This window comes from Leptodactylus fuscus, chromosome 2 (genome assembly GCF_031893055.1).
Source record: "Leptodactylus fuscus isolate aLepFus1 chromosome 2, aLepFus1.hap2, whole genome shotgun sequence".
Classification (NCBI taxonomy): domain Eukaryota; kingdom Metazoa; phylum Chordata; class Amphibia; order Anura; family Leptodactylidae; genus Leptodactylus; species Leptodactylus fuscus.
In genome coordinates, this window is record NC_134266.1 from 173,243,240 (window position 1) to 173,269,872 (window position 26,633).

A 26,633-nucleotide genomic window follows, 5' to 3' on the forward strand; every position below is an offset into this window, starting at 1 on the left:
GAAATGCCTCAAATGACATCACCGTTTTGGGCTGGAAACTAGCAAGCGAGGTTAGTGGGCGTGGCCACCGCCAGTACCCGGATATAGTAAGCCGACTGACATTATTATAACCTGGGGAGGGGGGGCGTGCCCTACATCCTGCCTCCTCCCGTCACCATAGCAACCCCTCCTCCGTGGGTGATTGGCAGCCCGGGGTGGGCGGAGGTGAGTCAGAGCCGGGCGTGGAGCAGCCAGCAGTGGGCGGGGGAGTGCGCGTTCCCGGGACTCTGCCCATCCCGCTCTGTGAGGCGCTCCGTACCCCATCATTCTTCACCGACCGAGGGGCCCTCATGCTGGGAGTCGTGGGAATGACGAACAGGTAACCAGCTCCGGCAGTCGGGATGGGGTTAATTGTGTTGTGTGCACCGGGGGAAGTTACTTGTCGCCTTGTGTGGCTTCTATAGTAGAGGTGTGTGGCCAGCGGGCGCTGCAGTCACTTAGTGTCGCCTGAGGGCTCATGTGATGCGTCCGTGCAGTACACATGTGGCTGTACCCGGCCCTGGCACTCTGTAGTGTGATGGCATCTGGGCACCTCCGGCTCTGTAGTCCCTGCTATGTATCGCTGAAGTTCTGGCAGAGTTGGCATCTGTCAGTAGTTCAGGGCCCCGCACTTCCCCCCTCTCCTCCCACACCCTCAAGAAGCTGAGAGCAGCCCCTGCATGGGGCACATAGTTCTAGGGAAGCCCTCTGCTTGTGGCTCTGGACTGTGTAAGGATTATACTCGCCTCTCCTTCAGTCATTCATCTTCTTTTCTATTAATCATTGAGGAGCCTGTGATGAGTGGTTAATAGTAAAGGGTATGTGCTGCAGAGTCCTGTGCCCATGGGGTGCCAGCTGTGCCCTCATACTGTCATCCAGTGCTATGTGATGTTCCTGCCTGGTGCTGCAGAGTCCTGTGCCCATGGGGTGCCAGCTGTGCCCTCATACTCTCATCCAGTGCTATGTGATGTTCCTGCCTGGTGCTGCAGAGTCCTGTGCCCATGGGGTGCCAGCTGTGCCCTCATACTCTCATCCAGTGCTATGTGATGTTCCTGCCTGGTGGTGCAGAGTCCTGAGCCCTTAGGGTGCCAGCTGTGCCCCTCATACACTCATCCAGTGCTATGTGATGTTCCTGCCTGGTGGTGCAGATTCCTGTGTCCATGGGGTGCCAGTTGTGCCCCTCATGCTTTCCTCCAGAGCTATGTGATGATACTCCCTGGTCGTGCACAGTCCTGTGTCCATGGGGCGCCAGCTGTGCCCCTCATACTCTCATCCAGTGCTATATGATGTGCCTGCCTGGTGGTGTAGAGTCTTGTGCCCATGGGATGCCAGCTGTGTCCCTCATACTCTCCTCCAGTGCTATGTGATGTGCCTGCCTGGTGGTGCAGACAGATTGGGATTTCATCCATTGAAGTAATAGGCTCACACCACACCCAGTGTACCCTGGCATGGTCCCATAACTATGACAAGCTGCCCATCACATCCAGCGTTTCCATTATTCACTCAGACTCCAGTGAGACATTGAAACGTCAGTAAGTGTTGTCCTTACAAGGACTTTCTGCAACAGGAACATACAGTGAATGTGAGGAATGTCCCTGATTCCTCTTCCTAATTGTTCTACCATATGGCTCCTGACAGTAGGATATGTTTTGGTTCTGGTTGATCTCTTCAATGACCTCTGTGGCCTGGCCAGCTGCTATTGTGACATGTCGGAAGAATCCTCCAAGTGTATGTATGTTATAGCCCAGCATCATCATAGGATAAGTGCCCAAGTAATAGCAAAAACCATCAGCTCTCCTGGCAGATAACAATTCTGGAGCATATAACTATGGTGTAATGTTCTGCTGTTTGTTTCTTCCTCCTTGTCAAAGTGGTGTATGACTACACAGTCTGGCCCTGATTGGACAGTGTCAGTTTATGTATGGTAACACCCAGCTGTCAAATTATTCATACATTACTAGGAGGTATAAGGGCTGTACTAAATGGGCGTGGATGGGAGCTATGGAAAATGGACCGCATATTGGCTGGATTTACTGGTATGGTTGTGATTCAACTCAACTGAAGTTATGCTAGGGTCACACCAGCATTTGGGTTTCCATCCAATTTTTTTATTTATTTTTTGGCCGCATTATTGAAACTGAATGGGGGAGGGAATCTCTCAGCGCATAGATGTGAGCCCAGCCTAGTCTGTCACTTTTGCTGAGCTGTGGTCGCGCCACTAAATGCTGGCTATTACACAAACCGCCCTGGAAACAGCCCTCGCAGAGAAATTGGTTCAACAAGGAGTTAAAATAACAGGACTGAAACATCTTTTAGTACACTAAAACAATCATGGCAGGAGAGACAGAATGACCTCTATAACTTAGAACAGTGCTGCTGGTGTCATGTGAGAGCTCAGAGATCACAATGCTAGATAGAAGTACCCTACTATATGACTAGCTAAAAACACAGTCATGAATTTGAGCTTTCTATGCAGCAGTTCATGTGACACCAGAAGCATTTTTCTACAGTATAAAACCATCATACAGTAATTTGAAGTGACCACCCCACCCACTCCTCTATTACCAATACACCTTGGGGGAGATTTACGAAGACTTGCATTTTCAAAGTTTCCTATCACCTGTTCTGGTGGAGGGCATGCTCATTTATGACAAGGCGCATGGCTTCACGTATGTCAGAACTTAAGCGCCTGCACTGAAACCAACACCAGGTCATAGCCAGCATGAATTTCAGATAGACTGGTGTAAATGATTATAAAAATTGATGATGTTGGTGGCTCTCAGCAAAGTGGTGATAGCGATCTAAAAAAGTCACGTATTTTTGACTATTTTTTTTTTATTTTTGAAAATTACAAAAATTATTTTAGTTATCATATTCTGACACCCAAACTTTTTTTTTTTTTTTTACTTTTTTTTTTTTTGTGTTCGATTGGGAAAGGTGACTGACACCACTTATCTCTGCAAGAAATAAAATAAAAAGCTGGCAATTCACAATAGAAGTGTTACAGCCACTTTCTCTTCCTCGTTGAAGCATCCAGTTGTAGTTGTATGGAGGAGACTGTGAACATGGCTATTTGCAGACATCTTGGGGCTAACTCCCCCATAAATACTACAGTGTGGGCTTCTTCAGATTTCATGGAAAGTCAGAATTTTAGCACAAAACACTTTATTTGCACTGACATTTTTCCTCTTTTGGAAATATTTTGGCAGAATTTCTGTAGGAGGTAATGAAAGACGCTTGTGGTAAATCATGACCAGATCATGCTTTGGATGAGGATCAGTAGCATCTCTCCAGTCTGCTGTCATCTATAGGAACTAATAGGAGACCGACACCTATACCTGATTCTTAGCTCCAGTGTTAAAGGGATTTTAGGTGTAGTCCATTTTATTTTTCTACAATCTGCTCATAATGACTTAGAAAGAAGTAGTACTCGTGCTCACCTCCCCTGTAGATGCTGCCTGGGTTTCTTGCCAGTCCCTTTCAACACACATAAGAATGACTGCTCAGCCTATCTATCACAGGCCATATTTGTGACCCTGCTCAGCCAGTGATTTACTGAATGGCATTTCAGGAAGCAAAGACCAGCGGGGATCCAAACGGCCCATAGTCTAAATTCTTTGCTGTGTGAACCTAGTTATTGATTATCACTGGGATCAGAATCCTTTTATCTTGTGCACTGTTAACCAGAAGGGGTGAGGAGATTGGTAGACAAAATCTGGTGATCAGTGTTCAGGCCAACTCATAGGCGCCACTAATGGTATAGAGCAGTATATATTGTTGCAGTTTGGAGCTGAACTCCAGACTACTCATTTGCATATTGTGAATAGCTTGGCCACTGAGGCACACATTGTAATGGGGAGGGGGGTAAAAGGATTACTTTCAGGTGAGTATAACCCAACTGTGTTGCCAGTTTAATATCCTTCTCCCTTTAAAATAATCTGCTGCTCTCACTAGAATTATAGATATTAATTATAGGTTCATTTTCTGTTATATGTCTTTTCCTAGTATAACCTTGGTATTAAGTTCACTATTGCACTGATTGTAGTGTATAAATACATCTGAAGCAAGTTGTGTAGGCAGAGTTTCAGTGTTTAATCTACAGCCTGAGATGTAGTGAAGAAGCCACCAGACTCTTTCCAGAGACAGCTCCTTAGCTGTAATGTATGACTCTATCAGCAGATGATTTACAGGGAGTGTTTCATTGACATTTTTCCAATGTTAAATGGCGTTGTCTAGGTTTACCTAAGATGACTTAAAGGAGCATAAAAAAACCCTATTGTTTGTGTGTGTGTGTGTGTGTGTGTGTATATATATATATATATATATATATATATATATATATATATATATATATATATTATACACACACACACTAGGTTTTTTTGTTTGTTTGTTAGGGACCCCCAAAGATGGAAGCCCTATCTGTTTAAAATGATTTCCATAGACTATAATGGGGTTCGCTGGGTTTCGGCCCAGTTTCCGCCGACAATGGCCTAGAGAAAAGTCTTCCTTGCAGGACTTTTCTCCTGCTTATTTTATGTGAAATGGGGGACAAAGTCTCCTATGGAGACTCAAATGCTAGTGTGAACATAGCGTTACAGGTACAATTTTATGGCATGTGTAAGAGGCATCTGTATCATGTACATATGTAAGCACAGTTAACCTGAACTGCTGCAGTGTAAAGTCATTTTTCAATTGCTTCATAATTTATTTATTTTTTCTGTTGTGTTGTATACAATAAAGCCCATGACTCTGATGTGAGTAGAACCAAGGTTGTATTCACTTACCCCATTATTGCCAGAACATTTGATGTTTCTGCACTACACCTTTATCAGACTTTAGTAGGGGGTTGTGTTTTCTGTGATATCACACAGAAGTTTGCTTTTGCTGCTACATCTGTACATGTGAGTAGATCACATTAATGAAACATAGTAGCAATATTGCTCAGAGATTGGTTGTTTTAGTCAACGTTATACTATGAATGTCTGTTCATTTGGGTCATGTTCACACATTGAAGATTCTCTCTAGAGTTACATGCTTATTTTGCGATTTAATCTAGACCAATGCCACCAAACATGCGTTTTGGTATGGTGTTCTTTATTCCACTTTTGCACAAAATCTGCTATGGATTATAAACAGATTATACGGTATAATCCTCAGAATTTGTATGCTTCCTGCAGATTCCATGCAGAAATCCTACAGATTAGCTCCAGTGAAATTCAGTGAGGCTAATGCACCTCTGCTGCTGCAGGTATCAGACCAGTGACAGAATTCTTCAGCTACAAATTTCACTTGCAGACAGTGGCAGAATTTCATTGTGCCAAACTTGAGTTTGTGAACATGTAGCGTTTTTGCCGCTGTGGAAACGTCATGGCAAAAAATGCTGTGTTTTACAGTACCTGCAAAGTGAATGGGATTCTGGCTAACCCCATCCACACATTGCAGGAAAATATCTGCAGCAGAAAAACTGCGTGTTCAAAAAACACCCAGTCTTTGAAAATTGTAGCATGTCAATTATACGTACAGAAATGCTGGCGATATTTCCCTGGTGTTTTTTGTTGTTGTTTTTTTTTGCCGTTTTCCGCTATGTGGGGCCTTGGCCTTAGGCTAAAGCCCTACATTGCGGAAACTGTGTTTTTGTTGCAAAATCAGGAGTGGATTTAACAGAAGGGAAACATCTAGGCGTTTCCTTTATATTTCCCATTCCTTTTCAAGCCACTCCTGACTGTAACTCAAAAAAGCGCAGCAAAATTGGCAACAAAAAAATGCTGCATTTCCGTAATGTGGGGTCTTAGCCTAAGGATGACAAAGAGAAAGCTCCCCCGCTTCAGTGTATGGAGTGAATTCTTTTTATTAAGACAGCGGTTTCTGATGACTATGCTGCTGTTCTCTGCTCTTTTCCAAGAACGTCCTGTGATGTCGGGAATAAAGATCAATAATTTTACTTAACAGTGTAGTATAAAGATGAAAGAAATGGCTGAACTTGAATTATTCATACACTGCAGTACAAACTCTGTATATTTATGATGCCCATGTTGGCAGGCACTATCAGTACCGGAATTTTTGTGCAGTTGCAAAATTATTTAGCAATAAGTAATGTATTGTGCTTTGACCACTCTGTGAAGTGAATACTTCTAGATTTATGGATCTTTTTGTCTCTACCCTTGACCTATAATAGCCAAAATTACAATAGAACCATATCTGTCATTAGGGTGCAGTCACACGATTGAGTTTTAGCTGTGAAAATCAGTCCATGTGTTGGCTGGATTTACTGGCCTGCCCCGGTATGTTGGGAGAGTGTCTCGTAGTAGTATAGTTATCTATGCCGCTAGTATGGTGCTGGGAGACAGGGACTTCCATCTCATACCCATTAGATTAAGGGCTTGTTCACACGGGGCAAGAGGGGGCAGATTTTGGCGCTGAATCCACGTGTATGTAGACCGCTAGCTTACTCTTTTCCATGAGCGTCATGTTCCCGCTCACGGAAAAAAGAAGCGAGCTGTCCTTTCTTAAGGCGGATTCCGCGGCTGATTCAGCCCCAGTGTCTGCCTCGCGGTAGCACCCTCCAGACTAAGCCTATTCATTTGGGCCTACTCCTGCATCACAATCGGGACCAAAATACCCCATACCGTGCCCCGTGTGAACTAGCCCTAAAGGACAGTATGTCACTGGGACCATAGATAACTATAATACAAGGAGTCCCTCTCCTGACATGAGGTGCAGGCTGGAGCGCTTCCGCAGTTAACTGAACAAGACTTGATCACTATAAAGTTCAGTGGAGATTGGGAATTTCTGACAGAAATAGTGCCATAAAATGTGATTTTAGCAGATCTGTGTTGGATTATTTGTAGACTTGGCTGTGTGGCAGTGCCACATATCTACACTCTTTCGCTGACTATAAAATAAAGCTGCCAACAAAAGCTTGCGTTAAGCTCAAATATTTGGCAGTGCGGTTGGCAGAGTGAGTCACCCGACCAGAGGCGAGTCTTGTACATCCAAACTTTCAGCACAAATTGGATTAGAAAAGAGCAGAAGTCAGATCTATCAAATTGCTGTTTTTGTTCAGTGGCACTTTCTGCCTTGCTGGGTGATCGGGGCACAAATCTGTACACTTACTGAGAATGTTATCTGTGTATTTTAGTGGAGATCACCCTATACACATCTATTAATAAAGATAATTAGGGTTTCTATTGGAATTAATAAAATTGCATTAATGGCAAATGAAATATTTGGTGCATTGGGGGAGGCCTCCAGAGGATGGAGAGGATTAACTCCTACTGCACAGGATGGTACAGGCAGGAGATAGAAGGGGTCTGAGTGGCAAGAGTACTGCTTTGTCAGCTTTATGCCCACCTCCCCTTTCCCCCCGGCCCAGTACACCAACTGCAGTATTTGTCTTATTTTTCTCCCAATATACAAACGTATAACGTGACCTGCGATGTTTATCACTGTAAAGTCCTCTATAACTTGTTCATTACTGTTGAATACATTTGGGGCAGGTGATAGACTCCATTTAAAGGGATTCTGTCAGCAGTAAATTGGTTATATACCTTAACACAGTACTTTGTAGAGGTGTTACAACATATGCCCCATAACACAGTGGTGGTATTTGATTATGCATGGGGGAGGTGATGGACTGCCTTTAAAGAGGACCTTTCACCACTTTTGGGCACATGCAGTGTTATATACTGCTGGAAAGCTGACAGTGCGCTGAATTCAGCGCACTATTGGCTTTCCCGATCTGTGCCCCGGTAAAGCGCTATCGGTTTCGGTACCGTAGGTCTTTACAGTCAGAAGGGCGTTCCTGACACTCTGTCAGGAACGCCCTTCTGCCCAGCAGCGCCTATCGTGCTGTACAGAGTGAGTGGGGAGGAACGCCCCCCTCCCTCTGCTCAGAGTGCTCGTCCATAGACGAGTATTATCAGGAGGGGAGGGGGGGGTTCCTCCCCGCTCACACTGTACAGTGCGATAGGCGCTGCTGGGCAGAAGGACGTTCCTGACAGAGTGTCAGGAACGCCCTTCTGACTGTAAAGAGCTACGGTAACGGGACCGATAGCGCTTTACCCAGGGCACAGATCGGGAAAGCCAATAGTGCGCTGAATTCAGCGCACTGTCAGCTTTCCAGCAGTATATAACACTGCATGTGCCCAATCTGATGAAAGGTCCTCTTTAATAAGTGCAACCAAATACCTTTTAGCAGTGTTTTGTGTGATTTGAAGGTTTCTCTGGGAGATCTTGGCATCGTCTTCATTTGTTTACATAGGTAGCCTACTACCATGATACATTGTGCTTCACTCGGAGATAACTCGCACCACCTCCATCTTTTACTCCCTCACACCCCCTCCAAGGTTCGGTAGCTCGCCCACTACTAGTCCTTCCCAAATAACGCAACGCAATCTCCCACCCCTCTCCCTACAACCACATTATACTTGCGTGTCTTCCTGTGCAGATCTTCTGGGCACAGGACATTACTTCCTTCTGGGCGACTGGCTCTTCTTCTGCTTGACATCTGCCTGCGCAATAGAGCCGGAGTGCTGGCATGCGCTGTAGCCAAGAAGAAAGTGATGTTCCATGCCCAACCCCTTTTATCCTTTTACTTTTTTGAATCCACTGTCTGACCCATTTTTAATGGACGTATCTTGGACGGCCATCTGATTTACTTTCGTTAAAAATGGATCCATTGATTTCTGTTGGATCTGTGTGTCTGCCAAGTACCATAGACCTTATTCTTTGACAGTCTGAATGTAATGGTGGTAGAACTACATAAACAGACATGTCAGAAGAGGTCACAAGTCCTCTCTAAATTATTATTTTTATTTATTTTATTTTCCACTTTCCAGCTTCTAGGTAAGTTTAAAGATAGACTGTCCCTTCATTCCTAGAAAGAGCTACTGGCCAGGATGACTCCATAGAGTGCTGATGTATTTCTTCTTACTTGTCAGCATTGCTACTTCTTTGTGTACACATATACGGTACTTAGCAGGTATTTGCAGAAGCTGTGGCTGGGCTTTGTTTTCCATGTGATGATTGTAGACCTGCGGAGCTGCTCGTTGTGTTTAGCCAGTCCTGTCTATACACTTACATTTTGTGGTTTTGTCTAGACTGTAGATCAGAGTTTTATTTTAGTAGGAAAACAAGTATGTCCATCTTGCTGTGTTTGACATACTTGTATCTGTCATTTAAACAAGATAAAGCAAGGAAATTAGGCCAGTCCTTGGTAAACTTATACAACCTTATCTACAGAATGTGTATACTGTACAGCTGGTGGAATATAATGATACAGCAGGACCCTACAGCAATTCCTTCCCTTTTTCCTGGCTGACTATACAGGTGTCTGATTATTTGGGACTCCATAGGGAAATATTAGAGTGGGTAACTGCTAAAATACACTTTTCTGAGACTCTATACTACATAACCGTCCCAGATCCAGCAGGACAGTCCCCAATTTTAGGTGATATTCTGGGTATATTCATTTCCCAAAGAATCCACTGGAAATTAATGCAATTCACTTTCACTTGGTGACCTTGGGCCTTATGACTTTGCTGTAAGAGCTCATGTCGCAGAGCCATGTGCAACAGCATATATAGACTGTGTATACAGAGATGTTCTTCTGAGTTTAGAAGCAAAAATATTCTGTGGCACACAGCACCCCACAGGAGGTGTCCCTCTTATTCTGTGGCACACAGCACCCCAAAGGAGGTGTCCCTCTTATTCTGTGGCATACAGCACCCCAGAGGATGTGTCCCTCTTATTCTGTGGCACACAGCACCCCACAGGAGGTGTCCCTCTTATTCTGTGACACACGGCACCCCAGAGGATGTGTCCCTCTTATTCTGTGGCACACAGCACCCCACAGGAGGTGTCCCTCTTATTCTGTGGCACACAGCACCCCAGAGGATGTGTCCCTCTTATTCTGTGGCACACAGCACCCCACAGGAGGTGTCCCTCTTATTCTGTGGCACACAGCACCCCACAGGAGGTGTCCCTCTTATTCTGTGGCACACAGCACCCCAGAGGATGTGTCCCTCTTATTCTGTGGCACACAGCACCCCACAGGAGGTGTCCCTCTTATTCTGTGGCACACAGCACCCCACAGGAGGTGTCCCTCTTATTCTGTGGCACACAGCACCCCAAAGGAGGTGTCCCTCTTATTCTGTGGCACACAGCACCCCACAGGAGGTGTCCCTCTTATTCTGTGGCACACAGCACCCCACAGGAGGTGTCCCTCTTATTCTGTGGCACACAGCACCCCACAGGAGGTGTCCCTCTTATTCTGTGGCACACAGCACCCCACAGGAGGTGTCCCTCTTATTCTGTGGCACACAGCACCCCACAGGAGGTGTCCCTCTTATTCTGTGGCACACAGCACCCCACAGGAGGTGTCCCTCTTATTCTGTGGCACACAGCACCCCACAGGAGGTGTCCCTCTTATTCTGTGGCACACAGCACCCCACAGGAGGTGTCCCTCTTATTCTGTGGCACACAGCACCCCACAGGAGGTGTCCCTCTTATTCTGTGGCACACAGCACCCCACAGGAGGTGTCCCTCTTATTCTGTGGCACACAGCACCCCAGAGGATGTGTCCCTCTTATTCTGTGGCACACAGCACCCCACAGGAGGTGTCCCTCTTATTCTGTGGCACACAGCACCCCAAAGGAGGTGTCCCTCTTATTCTGTGGCACACAGCACCCCACAGGAGGTGTCCCTCTTATTCTGTGGCACACAGCACCCCACAGGAGGTGTCCCTCTTATTCTGTGGCACACAGCACCCCAGAGGATGTGTCCCTCTTATTCTGTGGCACACAGCACCCCAAAGGAGGTCTCTCTTATTCTGTGGCACACAGCACCCCACAGGAGGTGTCCCTCTTATTCTGTGGCACACAGCACCCCACAGGAGGTGTCTCTTATTCTGTGGCTCACAGCACCCCACAGGAGGTGTCCTTCTTTCCATTATTTGAGTGTTGTAAGTTAAAGTATTATTTTTATGTGCATGTACATCGGACAAAAGAGGATATATATGTAATACAGTGGCTGCTTCACTGTGACACTTTTTTGTGATGATTTGTTCAGCATTCAACAGAAAAAAACCTTCATATAAAATGTGATGTTTATTGCTGGTATAGTATAGTCCTAGAGAAGCCTGTAAGTGAGCTATTACGCTAATACAGTCCAGTGCACTAGGGCTCAAACTATATTGATAGATGCCCAACTAACTGTGGGGGGGATCGGTGCTTGTGTTTCAATGGATAAAACGACTTCACTTCTATAGACCGGTCTGTAACTCTCCTTTAACATTTTTTTATTTCATAATGTGACCACACTTGGCAATAAGGCTGCATAATTTATGTAGGGTATAAGTGTGTGAATGCTCCATGCAAAGACAGTCACATTAAAGGGGTTACTTTATTTTATCTGAACCCTTTTATGTGCGTCCTAATGGTCATAGAATATGTGTCACCCTAACTGGGACCCCTATCTATTAACTAGACCAGTGAAGTATGGAGGACCCCTGACGTCCATAGATTGCACAGCTGTCCATAGATTTTACTGTGATCTGTTCACACTGTCCTCTTATTTTTACAAGCCATAACTGATATGACAAATATGTTGTAACTTGCTTTCTTACAGTGCTTGAACCTTATAATGCGTCTGTTCCCTTCCCACTACTGGTATGTGCGTCTTGTGAAGGAGTGGATCCTAAAGGAAGGCGATATATACATGTCTCCATTTTTAATTCAGTCTTCGGTTTGGCAGTAGAACTTCAATAACTTCACCAGAACTGTACTGTGTGAATAATCCTTTACATCTGTCTAGACACAGCTCACTATTGAGCGGGCGCTGGAAAATAAAAGCTTCTTAGCATAGGTAGAGCTCCCTCTAGTGGTCAAATTATAACACATTGTGTATGATTTGGAAAAACTCCCCCCCCCCCCCCCCCGTTAAACTCACTTTTTAAAGGCAAAGTTAATTGTGAGCGTTGAACACAAATATGATAGATTTAGTTTGCTCTCCTTTTTAGTGAAGATTTATAAAGTTATTCCTGCAGAGAATGGTTCTACAGTAAGGCTTGCAGTAGTGCTTTCTGCAGAACCCTTTCCTTAGGATTTCTAGGGGTTGTCTTGGCATGCTAGTTATACATGGATACAGTGTGGGTATACTATCACATGTCTGATTTCTCCATTGCATTTTTCACAACCAACAAATGGCTCCTTTGTGTAGGTTGTATAATGCGGCTATTTGTTTTACATGAGGCTTCTTTGGAATACTGTTCAGCTGTAATAATTCTTTATTCACATTGCCTGGAGGGGATCTGTAGCCTTGCATCTCTCTATTGTATAGTCAAGTAGATAATACACCTCACACTCGGGATGTATAGTCAACAAAATAAGGCAGCCATGAAAAACGTTTCTGGTTACATTATTCACCCAAGTGCGGCATTTCAGTCCTGCTTATTTAGACCTTTCTCAAGCAAATATTCAGTCCTGCTATGACTCAAACATGTGCACCCTGTCCATTAAGTGGATTGGGACCAAACTTAAAGTGCAACTCCCATTTCATTATATACATAATATACTATGTTCACACTAGCGTGACCTGAGGGGACCCGAGAGATGGAGACCCCTCCGCCTTTAAAAGCAGTTATATATGGAAGCCCACAGACCCCAAAGGGGGATGGTCACTTCAAATGGCTGTATCTTTGGTTTTATACCATCCAGAAAAACTGTTCTGGTATCATAAGAAAGCTCAGATATCACTAGATAAACAATCGGGAATGTGGTTTCATGTATAGTATTAACTGCTGCACATTAAGTTGATATTCCCAACTGTTTTTAATGAAGGATATCTGAGCTTTCTTATGATACCAGAACTGTTTTTCTAGATGGTATAAAACTGAAGATGCAGCCATTTGTAATGACCATCCCTTTGGTATGTGTCATCTCTATGTACTACATTCAGTATGGGTGCACAGTCTCCTGGCCATGTTTACTTAGAGCACTGCTAATGGGAACTTTACAGCGTGTTTTCAATTAAAGGGAAGATTAATAGATTTGTAACATATATTACAAAAATGCCCCCCTCCCCCCAAAATCCCTAGACACAGTAGTTGTGGTAGGAGAGAAATGAAATGGAAGTTATACTTTAAGTGCAGTCCCAATCCACTTTATGGACAGGATGTACATGTTGGGGGTCATAGCAGGACTGAATATTTGCTTGAGAAAGGTCTAAATGAGCTGTACTTAGGTGAATAAAGTAACCAGAAACTTTTTTTTTCATGGCTATCGGAGTGCTGCCTTATCCTTGTTTTGTTGACTATATATCTGTCTGAGGTATATTATTTACTTGCCTATGTAAGTACAATAGAGAGATGCAAGGCTAAAGATTCGTTAAAATCTTAAAAAGTCTTAAAGCAATCCTATCATACAAACCCATTTTTTTCTTAACACGTCGGAATAGCCTTAAGAAAGGCTATTCGTCTCCTATCTTTTGTTGTCTTCTTCGCACCGCCGTTCTGTAGGAATCCCAGTTCTTGTCGGTATGCAAATTATTCTCTTGCAGCACTGAGGGCGGGCCCCAGCGAACAAACAGCACTGGGGGTGTCCCCAATGCTGCCAAAGAACTCTCTCCAGCACCACCTCCATCTTTGTCAGGAACGTTATCTCCATCCTTTTCTTCCGGCACAGGTCTCAGACTTCTAGGCCTCGGGCAGAGCAGATTCTTCTCTTTCTTATGATTCCAGAACCATTCTAGGTGGTATATAACCGGAGATACAGCCATTTGAAATAACATCCCCTTCCCCTTTGGTAAATGTTTCAGCTCTGCATATTGATAATATAACTGTGTACAGACCCTCTGACTGAGCTGTTGCTTGTGAGAATTTGCAGTTTAAAAATAACAAACTCCGATTTCGATAAAGCCTTTATTCCAAAAATGTACAGCAGATTTTAATGCAGGTTTGGCTGCAGATTTTACCCACTGTATTGCAATGGATGGAAAGTTTTCCTATTGACTGGCTACTATGGAAGACTGACAGCAAACTGGCTATAAAAAAAAGGCGTAACTGACTTCTAAAATCTATAGTAATATCTCTAATTTCTGCGCTGTTCTAAGGTAGAGATCAGTGTTGGCGAACCTTTTAGAGACTGAGTGTCCAAACTGCAACCCAAAACCCACTAACATCGCAAAGTGCCAGCACAGCAATTTAACATTATTAACAGTATTATATGCTTCTCAGTACACTCCCACCCCCATCCCTCACACACAGTATTATATGCTCTTCAGTACGCCCCCCCCCCCCCCCAACACACACATTATTGTACTTACCCATTATTATTATTTAAATAGCACCATTAATTCCATGGTGCTTTACATTTGGGGGTTACATACAGTACGCAAGATATACAGGCAGATATAAAACTAACAGTGACTGACTGGCACAGTGGGGTAGAGGGCCCTGCCTGTGTACAGACAGTTAGGGCTTAGTCTATGAGGGATGGGGGGAGAGACAGAAGGAGAGGGGGAGACAGTTCAGATGGTGGCGTGGTTCTAGTGTTATTGGAGGTTGTAGGCCTTCCTGAATAGGTGAGTCTTCAGGGCCTTCTTGAATCCTGTGATTGTGGGGGTCAGTCTTATGTGTCTTGGTAAGTAGTTCCAGAGTATGGGGGATGCACGGGAGAAATCTTGGAGACGGTTGTGTGAGGAGCGGATGAGAGCAGAGCGGAGTAGGAGGTCGTTGGAGGATCTGAGGTTACATATGGGCAGGTAGTGGGAGATTAGGTCACAGATATATGGAGGGGACAGGTTGTGGATGGCTTTGTATGTTAGTGTTAGTAGCTTGAACTCAATTCGCTGGGCTATGGGTAGCCAGTGAAGGGATTGGCAGAGGGGAGCAGCTGATGAAGACCAGGGGGGAGAGGTGAATTAAGCGAGGAGGACAGTTTAATGTGGACTGAAGAGGCGGCGAGGGTCTTTGCTGGGAGTCCATGGAGAAGGGTGTTGCAGTAGTCTAAGCTGGAGATTATGAGGGCTTGGACGAGGATCTTAGTAGTTTCAGAGGTGAGGAAGGAGCAGATTCGGTGGATGTTCTTGAGTTGAAGGCGGCAGGAGGTGTTGAGGATTTGAACGTGTGACTTGAAGGATAGGTCAGGGTCCAGTGTTACTTCAAGGGTAAGTGTGGTTCTGTTGACGTTGATAGATGGATCAGGTGGAGGGGCCATACGGGGTGGGCGAAGATGAACTCCATTTTCTCCATATTGAGTTTGAGAAAGCCATGAAGAGCCGCTGGGCGTCGTCCTCCTTTTTCTGACTGCAGGCGCTGATGATTTACGTCATTTCCCTGCGTTGGGGCAAAGGTTATACTGTGCAATCGGTGTAGGCTGCGATTGCGCGGACCGCGGCCTACAGTACAGCTTTCGTCTGTGCATTTGCACATATAGCTGAAAGCAGCGATTGCTCTCTAACAGGGAATACTGTACCATATTCCCCGTTAGTGAGCGATCCGGACAACGGCACGCATGCCAGTAGAGAGGGCTCTGAGTGCCCTCTCTGGAACACGTGCCATAGGTTCGCCATCACGGGTATAGAATATGTCAACAAAATCTGTCATATGTTTGATGTGAAGAGTAAGTCACTTGTGATGGGTTTACATTGATAGGTCAATCCCACTGTGTTAGATCGCTCCAGATTATGCAATAGTTTACAAGAAGTGTCAGGTGCAATGCTTCCTTCCTTGCCAGTAGTAGCTGAATATAAGATTTCCTTTTAAGGATGCTGACACATACTGAGCTCTCCTTACAATGGCTGGACACATTGTTCCATGTCCTCTAGAGGGCAGCATTGCCTCAGTTAAATAGTCTTTGCAGTGTCTCTATATGCAATATGAAGAAACACAGTTTTCTATTTTTTTACTGTAACCAAATATACTTTATATAGAAAGTCAACACTACAAGGGTTTTTCGCAACTATTTGTTTACTCAAGTTATCATTATATAGGGGATCCAGGAACACTTAACTATATAAATATAGGGCAAATAAATGCAGGTACCCACTCCATTCTAACATCTACCATGTAGGCATGACACAAGAAAAGAAAGACTGCAATCAGTAAAGCTGCTGCGGTCTGTGAATAATATCCCATCTGTAACCACACAAGCAGTCACAAGTACATAGAAGACTTTTCTTATATTGTGAGATGTGCAGTGTTCAGTCCTTTGCGTGGAGCAATTTTTAGGCGTGTTGTGTGGAGACTCAACCGTCCTATCTGTATTCACTTCGTGAACAGACCCCAACCTCCCCCTTCTACTCACTGTGATCTGTCTTGCATCTGTGTAGACGATTGCAGCCTGGCAACAGATTGAACTGTAAATTCGCTAGAAGGGAGACCTCTAGTGGCAGGAACATTAGAGCTGCTTTTCAGGCGAAAAGCAGCATGTTTTATTAACCCCTTCATGTCATAATTTATTTAAATTAATATATTTTTTTTATTGTTGACTTCCTGCCTTCCAAATCCCTTTATTATTTATTCATTTTTTTTAAATTTTCCATTCCCATATGAGGGCTTAAGGTTTGCGGGATAAAATGTTCTTCATAATGGTGCCATTTATTATTCTGTACAATGTACTGGGAAGCTGGAAAAAAAAAAAAATCAGAACGGGATGGTACTGGAGAAAAAGTGCATTTGTGAGACTTTCTTACAGGCTTCTTTTTTACGGAATTTGCTCTGCAGCCAAAATGACGTCACCTGTATTCTATGTTTCTGTACGATTCCGGAAATGCCAAATTTTATATAGTTTTATTTACATTTTAAACCTTAGCAGAAAATTCAAAACTTGCCCCCTCCAAAAAAAATTGTTAAAGTTGCCATATTTTTTTTATATATATTTTTGTGTATGGTTATGTATAAGGTCTTTTTTTTTTTTTTTTTTTGAGCTAGGTGTACTTTTTAGTTAGGCAAAACTTGAAAAAAAAATGCCAGTTTGATAACAGCTGAGGGGGAAATCGTCAAAAGTGTCAGTCACCGTGAGCATAAAGAGCTATATGGCATATATGTGCCGGCTGTCTATACCTGTTGCTGAATAATCTAGTGTGTACCTTGTTACACAGCATTGTATGGTAAATGATAAACTAGTAAATAATGATCTTTTTCTGACCTTTCTAAATGTACGAGGCTTGCAGAAGGAAGCACTGCCCAGGAAACAGATGTATGTGGTAATAACTGTTAAGTAAATGTATGTAGGAAACTCTGCTGATAGTCCTAATGGCAGTCTCATCATTGCTGTAGGTGCAAACTGAAGGTATGTGCTCTATAAATTAACAAAATTGTTGGATGGGGGCAGGGATGGAGCTGTCATCATTCATATGTGTTTATGATCTTCCAGAATGGTTGGAAACTCTTCTAATTCTGACCTGAACACATTGGGGCACATTTATTAAGCTACGTATAGTTTTTTTTGTGATCTTTCTTCCCTGCACTTTATGTATGAAGCATTTGCCTTTTTTCCCCAGATGTTATGCTGCCCTCGCCACTTTTGCTTTATGTTGCTTTTCACAATTTGTGACCTGCGCCATTTTAAAAAGGGGGCAAATGAACTCTAGGACATGTGTAGTTCATCAGGTGAAACAGCATTAAAAAGGGGCAATTGCCCCTTTTTTGTTCAAATGGGTGCAAAGTGCACATAGCCCATTTGTACACAAGGCCTCATGCACATGGCTATTATTTTATTCCCATTTGCAGATCGAGTACAGACCCATACAGTTCAATGAGTCCAGGCACAGAGCCGTAGTTTTTGCGGCTGGGCCAAGTTGAAGAGCCGCAAATTCTGGAGCAGGGCCTATACCTGTCCGGAATTGCGGCTCTGTCAATTCATTTGGAAAGTATGGGTCAGTGAAAACCATGGGTGAAGCACAGATACCAATCCACGTGTTATCCATGCCGTTGTCACTAACCTGCAGATTACGTATGATAGTTTGTATAAAGCCTGAGGTGCATCTAAACTAACTAACCTGTACAACATTTAACAAGGCGGTGCACCTATGCCATAAACTACACAGTAAAACTAAGGAGAGAGAGAAAAAACTATGAAAAATATGACCAAGTGTGCCATATTTATGAGAAATAACCCCCATTCCACAGAACTGTTTAGTACTAAACCATATACATCTAGTAAACACTAGTCCAAATCTGCTGGATTTTCATTGGGCTTCTATACTCTGCGTTTTTTGGGGGGGGTTTCAGCGAAGAACTTTATGGCTAACAGTCATTAAAAAGGACCTTTCACTATCACGTTCTGTGCCCCCAGTGAAAAGCTATCGGTGCCGGTACCGTAGCTCTTCACCATCAGAAGGGCATTTCTGACAGTCAGTCAGGAACGCCCTTCATCACAGCAGCGCCTGTAGCGCTGTACTTTGAAAGCAGTGAGGAACGCCTACACCCCTCCTGATAGTACTGGTCTATAGCATCATCACTGGGCGTTAAGGAGCGACCGCTCTCACAGTACAGCGCTATAGACGCTATTGTGAGGAAGAGAGTTCCTGACTGACGGTCAGAAACGCCCTTCTGACAGTAAAGAGCTACGGTAGCGGCATTGATAACTCTTCACTGAGGGCACAGAACGTGAAAGACGATAGTGTGCTGAATTCGGTGCAATGTTTGCTTTCTAGTGGTGTATTACACCGCATGTGTCCCAGATAGTGAAAGGTCCTCTTTAAAGAGGACCTTTCACCATATCTGGGCACATGCAGTGTCATATACTGCCAGAAAGCTGACAGTGCGCTGAATTCAGCGCACTGTCGGCTTTCTCGATCTGTGCCCGGTGTAAAGCGCTATCGGTCCCGGTACCGTAGCGCTTTACAGTCAGAAGGGCGTTTCTGACCATTAGCCAGAGACGTCCTTCTGCCTCGCGGCGCCAATCGCGCTGTACTGTGGAGCGGGGAGGAACGCCCCCTCCCTCTCCTGATAATGCTAGTCTACGGACAAGCTGTGTGAGCAGAGGGAGGGGGGCGTTCCTCCCGGCTCCACAGCACAGCGCGATTGGCGCCGCGAGGCAGAAGGACGTTCCTGGCTAACAGTCAGAAACGCTCTTCTGACCATAGAAGAGCTACGGTACCGGGCCGTAAGCTCTTCACACCGGGCACAGATCGGGAAAGCCGACCGTGCGCTGAATTCAGCGCACTGTCAGCTTTCCAGCAGTATATAACACTGCATGTGCCCAGATATGGTGAAAGGTCCTCTTTAAATTGAAAACCTCTGGTTTAGGGGCCATTTGCATGACAGGGCCAGTACATGATCCCAAGTTAGTTTTAGTTTAATGGTTTTATGTTATCAGAAAGAGAACATTGTGTTCCTCCTCCAACTCACAGACCTGAGTACACTCAAGCCAAGAAAAAAAAGCCCATGGGCATAGTAGAAATATGCTACCTGGCCTTCATTTGCACCGTGCTTTTTTTTTTTTTTTTTTTTTTTGCTAAGGGCTCGTTCACATCAGCGTTGTGAACTCCGTTATGCAGGTTTCCGTTTCCTGCCTAAAACAGAGGCAGGAGACGGAAACCTGCAGGAGTCTCTCTCACCCATTCATTTGAATGGGTGAGAGAGATGTCCGGCCGTGAGCGGCGGTGAGCGTTTTATGCTCTCCGCCGCGAAACCGGGTTTTATAATCCGGACACAGAGTCGGACATGCAGTACTGTGTCCGGATAAAAAAATCCGGTTTCGCGGCGGAGAGCATAAAACGCTCACCGCCGCTCATGGCCTGACCCAGTCTGTGCTTTCCGTCTTCTTGCATGCAGAAGACGGAAAGCACAGAACGGAAAGAAGAACGCAGGTGTGAACCTAGCGTCAAGGACTGCATGCGTTTTTTAATTGCAGTAATGCCTAGCACATGTTACTATACATGTCACCTATATGGTTATGGTGTCACCTAGCTGACATAGTAACGTGCTGCTTATGACTGTTATTAAAAACTGCATGCAGTTCTTCTACATAAAAGCACCATGTGACCCTAGCCTTCCTGCGTGCTCTTTTTCATTGTAATAATGAGTAACAAATGTTACTATACATTTCACCAGCTATTAAATCAAAAGGGTTTACCCATCTCAGTGTCTCAGCAAGCTGCAGTGTCTGCTTCTCACTTCCTGTATTTCTCCCCCTTCTCCCTCTGGCTGAACAGGACACAGAGCACTTCTGCAGATCATATAATATGCAGATGCTTGTATAGAATGGACTCTGTGTTATCTGTGTGTTTACATAGAGAGATAACAGACCAGGCTTTATCGGCAAACTGCAATTGCGTGAATGATTGTCCTGCTGGCAAGAGCAAGTGATGTCACTTGTCCTATAGGTCCATGGTTATAGCAATGCTGTTTAAATAATAGGAGAAATAAGGTCCCTTACCAGGAGATCAAAGCAGAATTTCTAAAGCAATATATTTAGGAAAATGTTTCAATTTACATAAGCTACCAGTACAGATAGGAACCTTGAGATGGGACAACCCCTTTAAGGCTGGGGCCCAATATAGTGTAAATGCCACAGCATTTTAGTTATTGCAAAGTGTATGGGATTCTGGATAATGCCACATACACATTGCAGAAAAATATCTTCAGTGGACATGTTGAGATTTCAAAAACCGTTGCGTTTTTAAATTGCAACTTGTCAATTATACCTGCAGCAATGATAGAGGATAAATATTTTTAACACAAATAATTATATAAAACTTATCTATTAATTTTTTTATGGAGTTATGAGAGATGCTGAAAAGTTAGGCAAGGTTCACACTACCGTTGGATTCCGTTATGAAGGTGTCAGTTGTGTGTTTTTTTTTTTTTTTGGTTTTTTTTTAAACTAACATAACAGACATTAATGGACACTAACTGATGCTACTGTGTTCATTTTTTAACTGATCCATTTAATGCATTAGTTACAAAAAAAAGTACACACTAGCATCATTTAGTGTCTGGTTTTATATTGTCCGTTTTGGGGTTTCTGCTTTGCGAGGGGAAAAAAATGGACACAAAATGACAAACTGTAACTGATGGCTTTCGGTTACTGACTAGAGATGAGCGAGTACTATTCGAAACGGCTGTTTCTAATAGCACGCACCCATAGGAATGAATGGAAGCGGCTGGCACGCAGACTTTTCCGGCGGCCGGCCGCTTAACCCCCTGCGTGCTGGCTGCGTCCATTCATTCCTATGGGTGTGTGCTATTCGAAACGGGAGTTTCGAATAGTACTCGCCCAACTCTATTACTGATCATTAGAAGTCCACTACCCATAGACTTTAATGTTAAAAATAACAGATGTTTGCTATCCGTCAAGAAACTGTTCTTTTTGTTAATGGATATAAAAGTCCTGTACAGAGAGGCTTTTTTTTGGTCTATGAAAAAAAATGGACTTGTGATGGATTGGGTATAAACTGACATTAACGGACACAAGATAAAATCCCAGTGAATTGTAATTTTAACAAATTTGTGACGGTTCAGCTAGTGTCCGTTGCTAAAATCTCGTAGCAGACAATAGCTACAGACACTACTGACTGTCACCAACAGTAAAGTGAACGCCTCCTTGTCTTAAAAGTATTTCCTAAAATAGATTAAGGATGTCAAGGATTTGGATTAAAAGGTATGTTCCCTCGCCCCCCATAAACAGAACCGCTCTTGTCCATGGTTTTTATCTAGTTTTGTAGCTCCATAATGGTCACAAAACCAAATACTGCCTAAGGACAAGCACATCAGTTACTACTATAGCACGTCAGGGCAGAAATATTGCTTTTTCCAGGAATTTTCTCTGAGAAATGTAGAGTTGGGTTAATACAGACTTTCATTCATGGCCATTTCTCACATGGTTATTAAAACTGGGTGTTTACCATAAAGTGTCTCACCCTTTACAACAATGGGATTGGTCATATGACAAGTGATCAACAAGCAGTGCTCATAATGGCAGGAAGCCTGTCATAGCCTCTGACTAATTCCTACTAGAACACAGTCATGTTCTGCTTTTATGGGACAAAGTACAGTAAGAGTCCATTATCTCCACTTAGACATCAGATGAAAACCTTTTAGTTTCTACAGTCTTATATTTTTGTTTACTCAGTTTGGGAGACGAGATATCCTGGGGTGAAATGCTGGTGACATGTCAGCACTATGCAACTATCAGCAATGTCTTTTGCTTCCAGCCTGCATCTCTTACCTTGATTTTCTAAAAATAAGGCCGTGTCTTGTATTTTTTTTTTCTCTGAAAAAAGGGTAGGACATATTTTTGGGGAGGTCTTATTTTTCAGGGAATTTATTTTTTGCTCCAGACGAATCTTGTAAAATGGTTAGGGTTAGTAACCCTAATTTACATTCACAATTGATGGTGTGAGGTCAGTGGGTCTTAAACTTACTGGCACTCTCTCTAAACACTTTGTGTGGCAGTGGCACCATGCCCTCTCTATCACCTCTCCTTAATGCTAAGGGAGAGGTGCTGTACAGTCATGGCCAAAAGTTTTGAGAATGACACAAATTTTCTATTGTCACATGATCTGCTGCCCTCTGGTTTTTATGTGTGTTTGTCAGATGTTTGTACCACATACAGAAATATAATTGCAATCATATTATGAGTAACAAAAGCTTATATTGACAGTTAGAATGAGTTAATGCAGCAAGTCAATATTTGCAGTGTTGACCCTTCTTCTTCAGGACCTCTGCAATTCTCCCTGGCATGCTCTCAATCAACTTCTGGACCAAATCCTGACTGATAGCAGTCCATTCTTGCACAATCAATGCTTGCATTTTGTCAGAATTTGTAGGTTTTTGTTTGTCCACCCGTCTCTTGATGATTGACTACAAGTTCTCAATGGGATTAAGATCTGGGGAGTTTCCAGGCCATGGACCCAACATCTCTATGTTTTGTTCCCTGAGCCATTTAGTTATCACCTTTGCTTTATGGCAAGGTGCTCCATCATGCTGGAAAAGGCATTGTTGATCGCCAAACTGCTCTTGGACGGTTGGGAGAAGTTGATCTTGGAGGACATTCTGGTACCATTCTTTATTCATGGCTGTGTTTTTAGGCAAGACTGTGAGAGAGCCGATTCCCTTGGCTGAGAAGCAACCCCAAACATGAATGGTTTCAGGATGCTTTACAGTTGGCATGAGACAAGACTGGTGGTAGCGCTCACCTCGTCTTCTCCGAATAAGCTGTTTTCCAGATGTCCCAAACAATCGAAAAGGGGATTCATCAGAGAAAATGACTTTACCCCAGTCCTCAGCAGTCCACTCCCTGTACCTTTTGCAGAATATCAGTCTGTCCCTGATGTTTTTTCTGGAGAGAAGTGGCTTCTTTGCTGCCCTCCTTGAGACCAGGCCTCACCAGTCTCTGCCTCACAGTGCGTGCAGATGCACTCACACCTGCCTGCTGCCATTTCTGAGCAAGCTCTGCACTGCTGGTAGCCCGATCCCGCAGCTGAAACACTTTTAAGAGATGGTCCTGGCGCTTGCTGGTCTTTCTTGGGCGCCCTGGAGCCTTTTTGCCAACAATGGAACCTCTCTCCTTGAAGTTCTTGATGATGCGATAGATTGTTGACTGAGGTGCAATCTTTCTAGCTACGATACTCTTCCCTGTTAGGCCATTTTTGTGCAGTGCGATGATGACTGCACATGTTTCTTTAGAGATAACCATAGTTAACAGAAGAGAAACCAAGAATGCCAAGCACCAGCCTCCTTTTAAGTGTCCAGTGGTGTCATTCTTACTTAATCATGACAGATTGATCTCCAGCCCTGTCCTCATCAACACCCACACCTGTGTTACTGGAGCAATCACTGAAACGATGTTAGCTGGTCCTTTTAAGGCAGGGTTGCAATGATGTTGAAATGTGTTTTGGGGGATAAAGTTCATTTTCTAGGCAAATATTGACTTTGCAAGTAATTGCTGTTAAGCTGATCACTCTTTATAACATTCTGGAGTATATGCAAATTGCCATTAGAAAAACTGAAGCAGTAGACTTTGTAGAAATTAATATTTGTATCATTCTCAAAACTTTTGGCCATAACTGTAGTGGAGTGGGTGTGTTTGTGGGAGCAAGCAGTGGTGGTACCTGACATCTTGTCATGTAGGTAGCCAAGCCCCTAGAATAGTAGTGGCCAGGATGCAGGACCCAGGAGGGAACAACTTGGGAGGTAGGAAGCGGAAGCAAGACTCTGGATTGGGTGGGCGCATTTTGCCCTGCTGTGGCGCTTTGAGGCGCTGACTTAAACTGGGGTTTATTTTTTGTAGTAGGACTTATATTTCAAGCCTACTCCAAAAAACCTTGCAAAATCAAGCTAGGGTTTACTTTCGGGGTAGGACTTATTTTTGAAGAAACAGGGTAGTAGGCAGTGGATCCAAACTGGTTAACATGTTATTGCTAGACCGCGGCATCCAAGGGGTTCCGCCATGCTACATGTTCTCCTCAGCACCCTCCACAGCGAGATCAGAGGGTTCCAACAGGGCAGTGGCGTAGGTTACGGGGCCTTCGGCCAGCTGGAAGTGGCCGGGGCCCCGGACCACTATGATAGCGGTCGGGGAAAGCTTGGTTTCCTGACCGCTATACATACTGCTAATGGAGTAATGCTTTTCATTAGAGGCCAGGGGAGGTGATTAAAGATAAAAAAAAAAAAAAAAACTGATACTCGTCTGTCTTGGGCTCTGCATCTAACTCCAGAGTTCTTCCGGCCGGTAACTGGGGTCCTACTACCCTGGCCTCACTGTTGAGGCCTGTGATTAGGCCCCAGTGGTCACGTGGAGTGCACCAGTGTAATGATGTCATCGCACCTCATGTGGCTGCTGAGGCTCAATCACAGGCCCCAGCAGTAACGTCTGGGGAGTAAGACCTCACTCACAAGGAAGAAGAGGTGCGAGAAGGATGCTGCAGACTGCCGGATACCCAGAAGAGGTGAGGTAAGGTGAGTACAAGTGTCTATTTTTAATCTCTTCCCTTGGGCCTCTGATTATTATACTCTGGGGTCTGAGGAGATACCAAAGTATAATAGCACCAGCTTTAGGTGGGGTGTCTTGGGAGCATATAATACTGTGTAGAGCCACTACTATATATATATATATATATATATATATATATATATATATATATATTTTTTTTTTGTCCCCTTAGGGGATTGATGTAGCGATATTCTGATAGTATACGCTGCAATACATGTGTATTGCAGTGTATAGGAGGTTGTCAGGCCATGCAGACGCATAGGCTGACAGTCTCCATTCAAGGCAAGATCAACTGAATAGGAGCAGCAGCACCCCCTGAAAACGTTGCAGGGGGCTGATCGGGACCCCAATATATAGTAAAACCCCTGAGATGCCGTGGAGTGTTAGAGGACAGTCTCAGGTGTTACATACGACTGATACCCGCAAAGCAGAGTGCGAACAACGTGCTTCAGCTGTGGTTTGCAGGAAGTCCTTCCCAGCAGCACCGTATTATTAGGGCGGATGTCGGGAAGGGGTTAACGCGATTTGCCACAAATTAATTTAGATCAAATCCATATGGAAAATTTGGCGAATTGGCCAAATTGAATCTTTGAGAATTTCTTTAGTCTCTAGTTATTACAAGAGTAAAAATAATGTCTATAATTCGATATTGGGACTTTTGGAGACCACCCCATGATCGATTCTGGTGAGAAGTCTCCCTTTTATATAAATATTAATTCTGTATTCCTTGGCCATTTTGTCTATAGAACTAAATCAGATGTGCTTATTCTCAATAATTGGCCTGTTGTAAACCTGCTCTCAGTCTGCCAATTTGTGAAAATCTTATTGTGAAAGCTGACAACATTTTCATGCTGTATGAAAGATACTCCTTTGCCAGCATCAAGGTAGCCCCATGGTAACAGGGATGAGCAGGCAATCTTACCCTTGGTTCACATCTGCGTTTGGTAATCTGGACGCATTGGCAAGAGGGGAGCTTATGAGAGCACACTGACCTCATACACTATAATGGGTCTGTGTGCTTTCCGCGTGGTTTCCGTCGGCTTCCACGATCTGTGCCCCCGGTGAAGAGCTATCTGTGCCGTTACCATAGCTCTTCACCGTCAGAAGGGCGTTCCTGACAGCCGGTCAGGAACGCCCTTCCTCACAGCAGCGCCTAGAACGGATTACCAAACGCAGATGTAAACTAGGCATAAAAGACCGTATAGAGAGGAATTGTGGTGTTTGCAAAGTCAAACGGGAACTACTGATCAAGATTAGAGATGAGCGAACAGTAAAATGTTTGATATTTGTTTCGAGTAGCCCGTCAATATTCGACTACTCTAATCTAATATCGAACCCTATGGGGGGAAAATGCTCGTTTCAGGGGTAGGCAATGTTCGATCAAATTATACTTACCAAGTCCACGAGTGAGGGTCGGGCTGGATTCTCCGAGCAGTTTTCTCCTTGCAGCGTCCCCGCGGCATCTTCCAGCTCTGAATTCACTCTGCCAGGCATCGGGCCTGGGCAGAGCCGACTGCGCATGCCGGCACTACAAGCGGACATGCGCAGTCGGCTCTGCCCAGGCCCGATGCCTGGCAGAGTGAATTCAGAGCCGGAAGACGCCGCGGGGAAGCTGCACGGAGAAGGCTTCTAAAGGTAGGAGAAGAACCAGCGTTGATTGGCCGACTGTATAGC

At 44.2% G+C, this 26,633-nt stretch overlaps 1 protein-coding gene across 1 annotated transcript in view; it reads left to right on the forward strand.

The window, feature by feature from the left end:
• The first annotated feature begins 236 nt into the window (after positions 1-236).
• The window catches only part of LIMS1 (LIM zinc finger domain containing 1), a 59,567-nt gene continuing 33,170 nt past the window's right edge, over positions 237-26,633 (forward strand). The window contains exon 1 of the mRNA XM_075265144.1: positions 237-358. Coding sequence (XP_075121245.1) covers positions 330-358 — 29 coding nt within the window. The 5' untranslated portion in view covers positions 237-329. The remainder of the gene's footprint in view (positions 359-26,633) is intronic.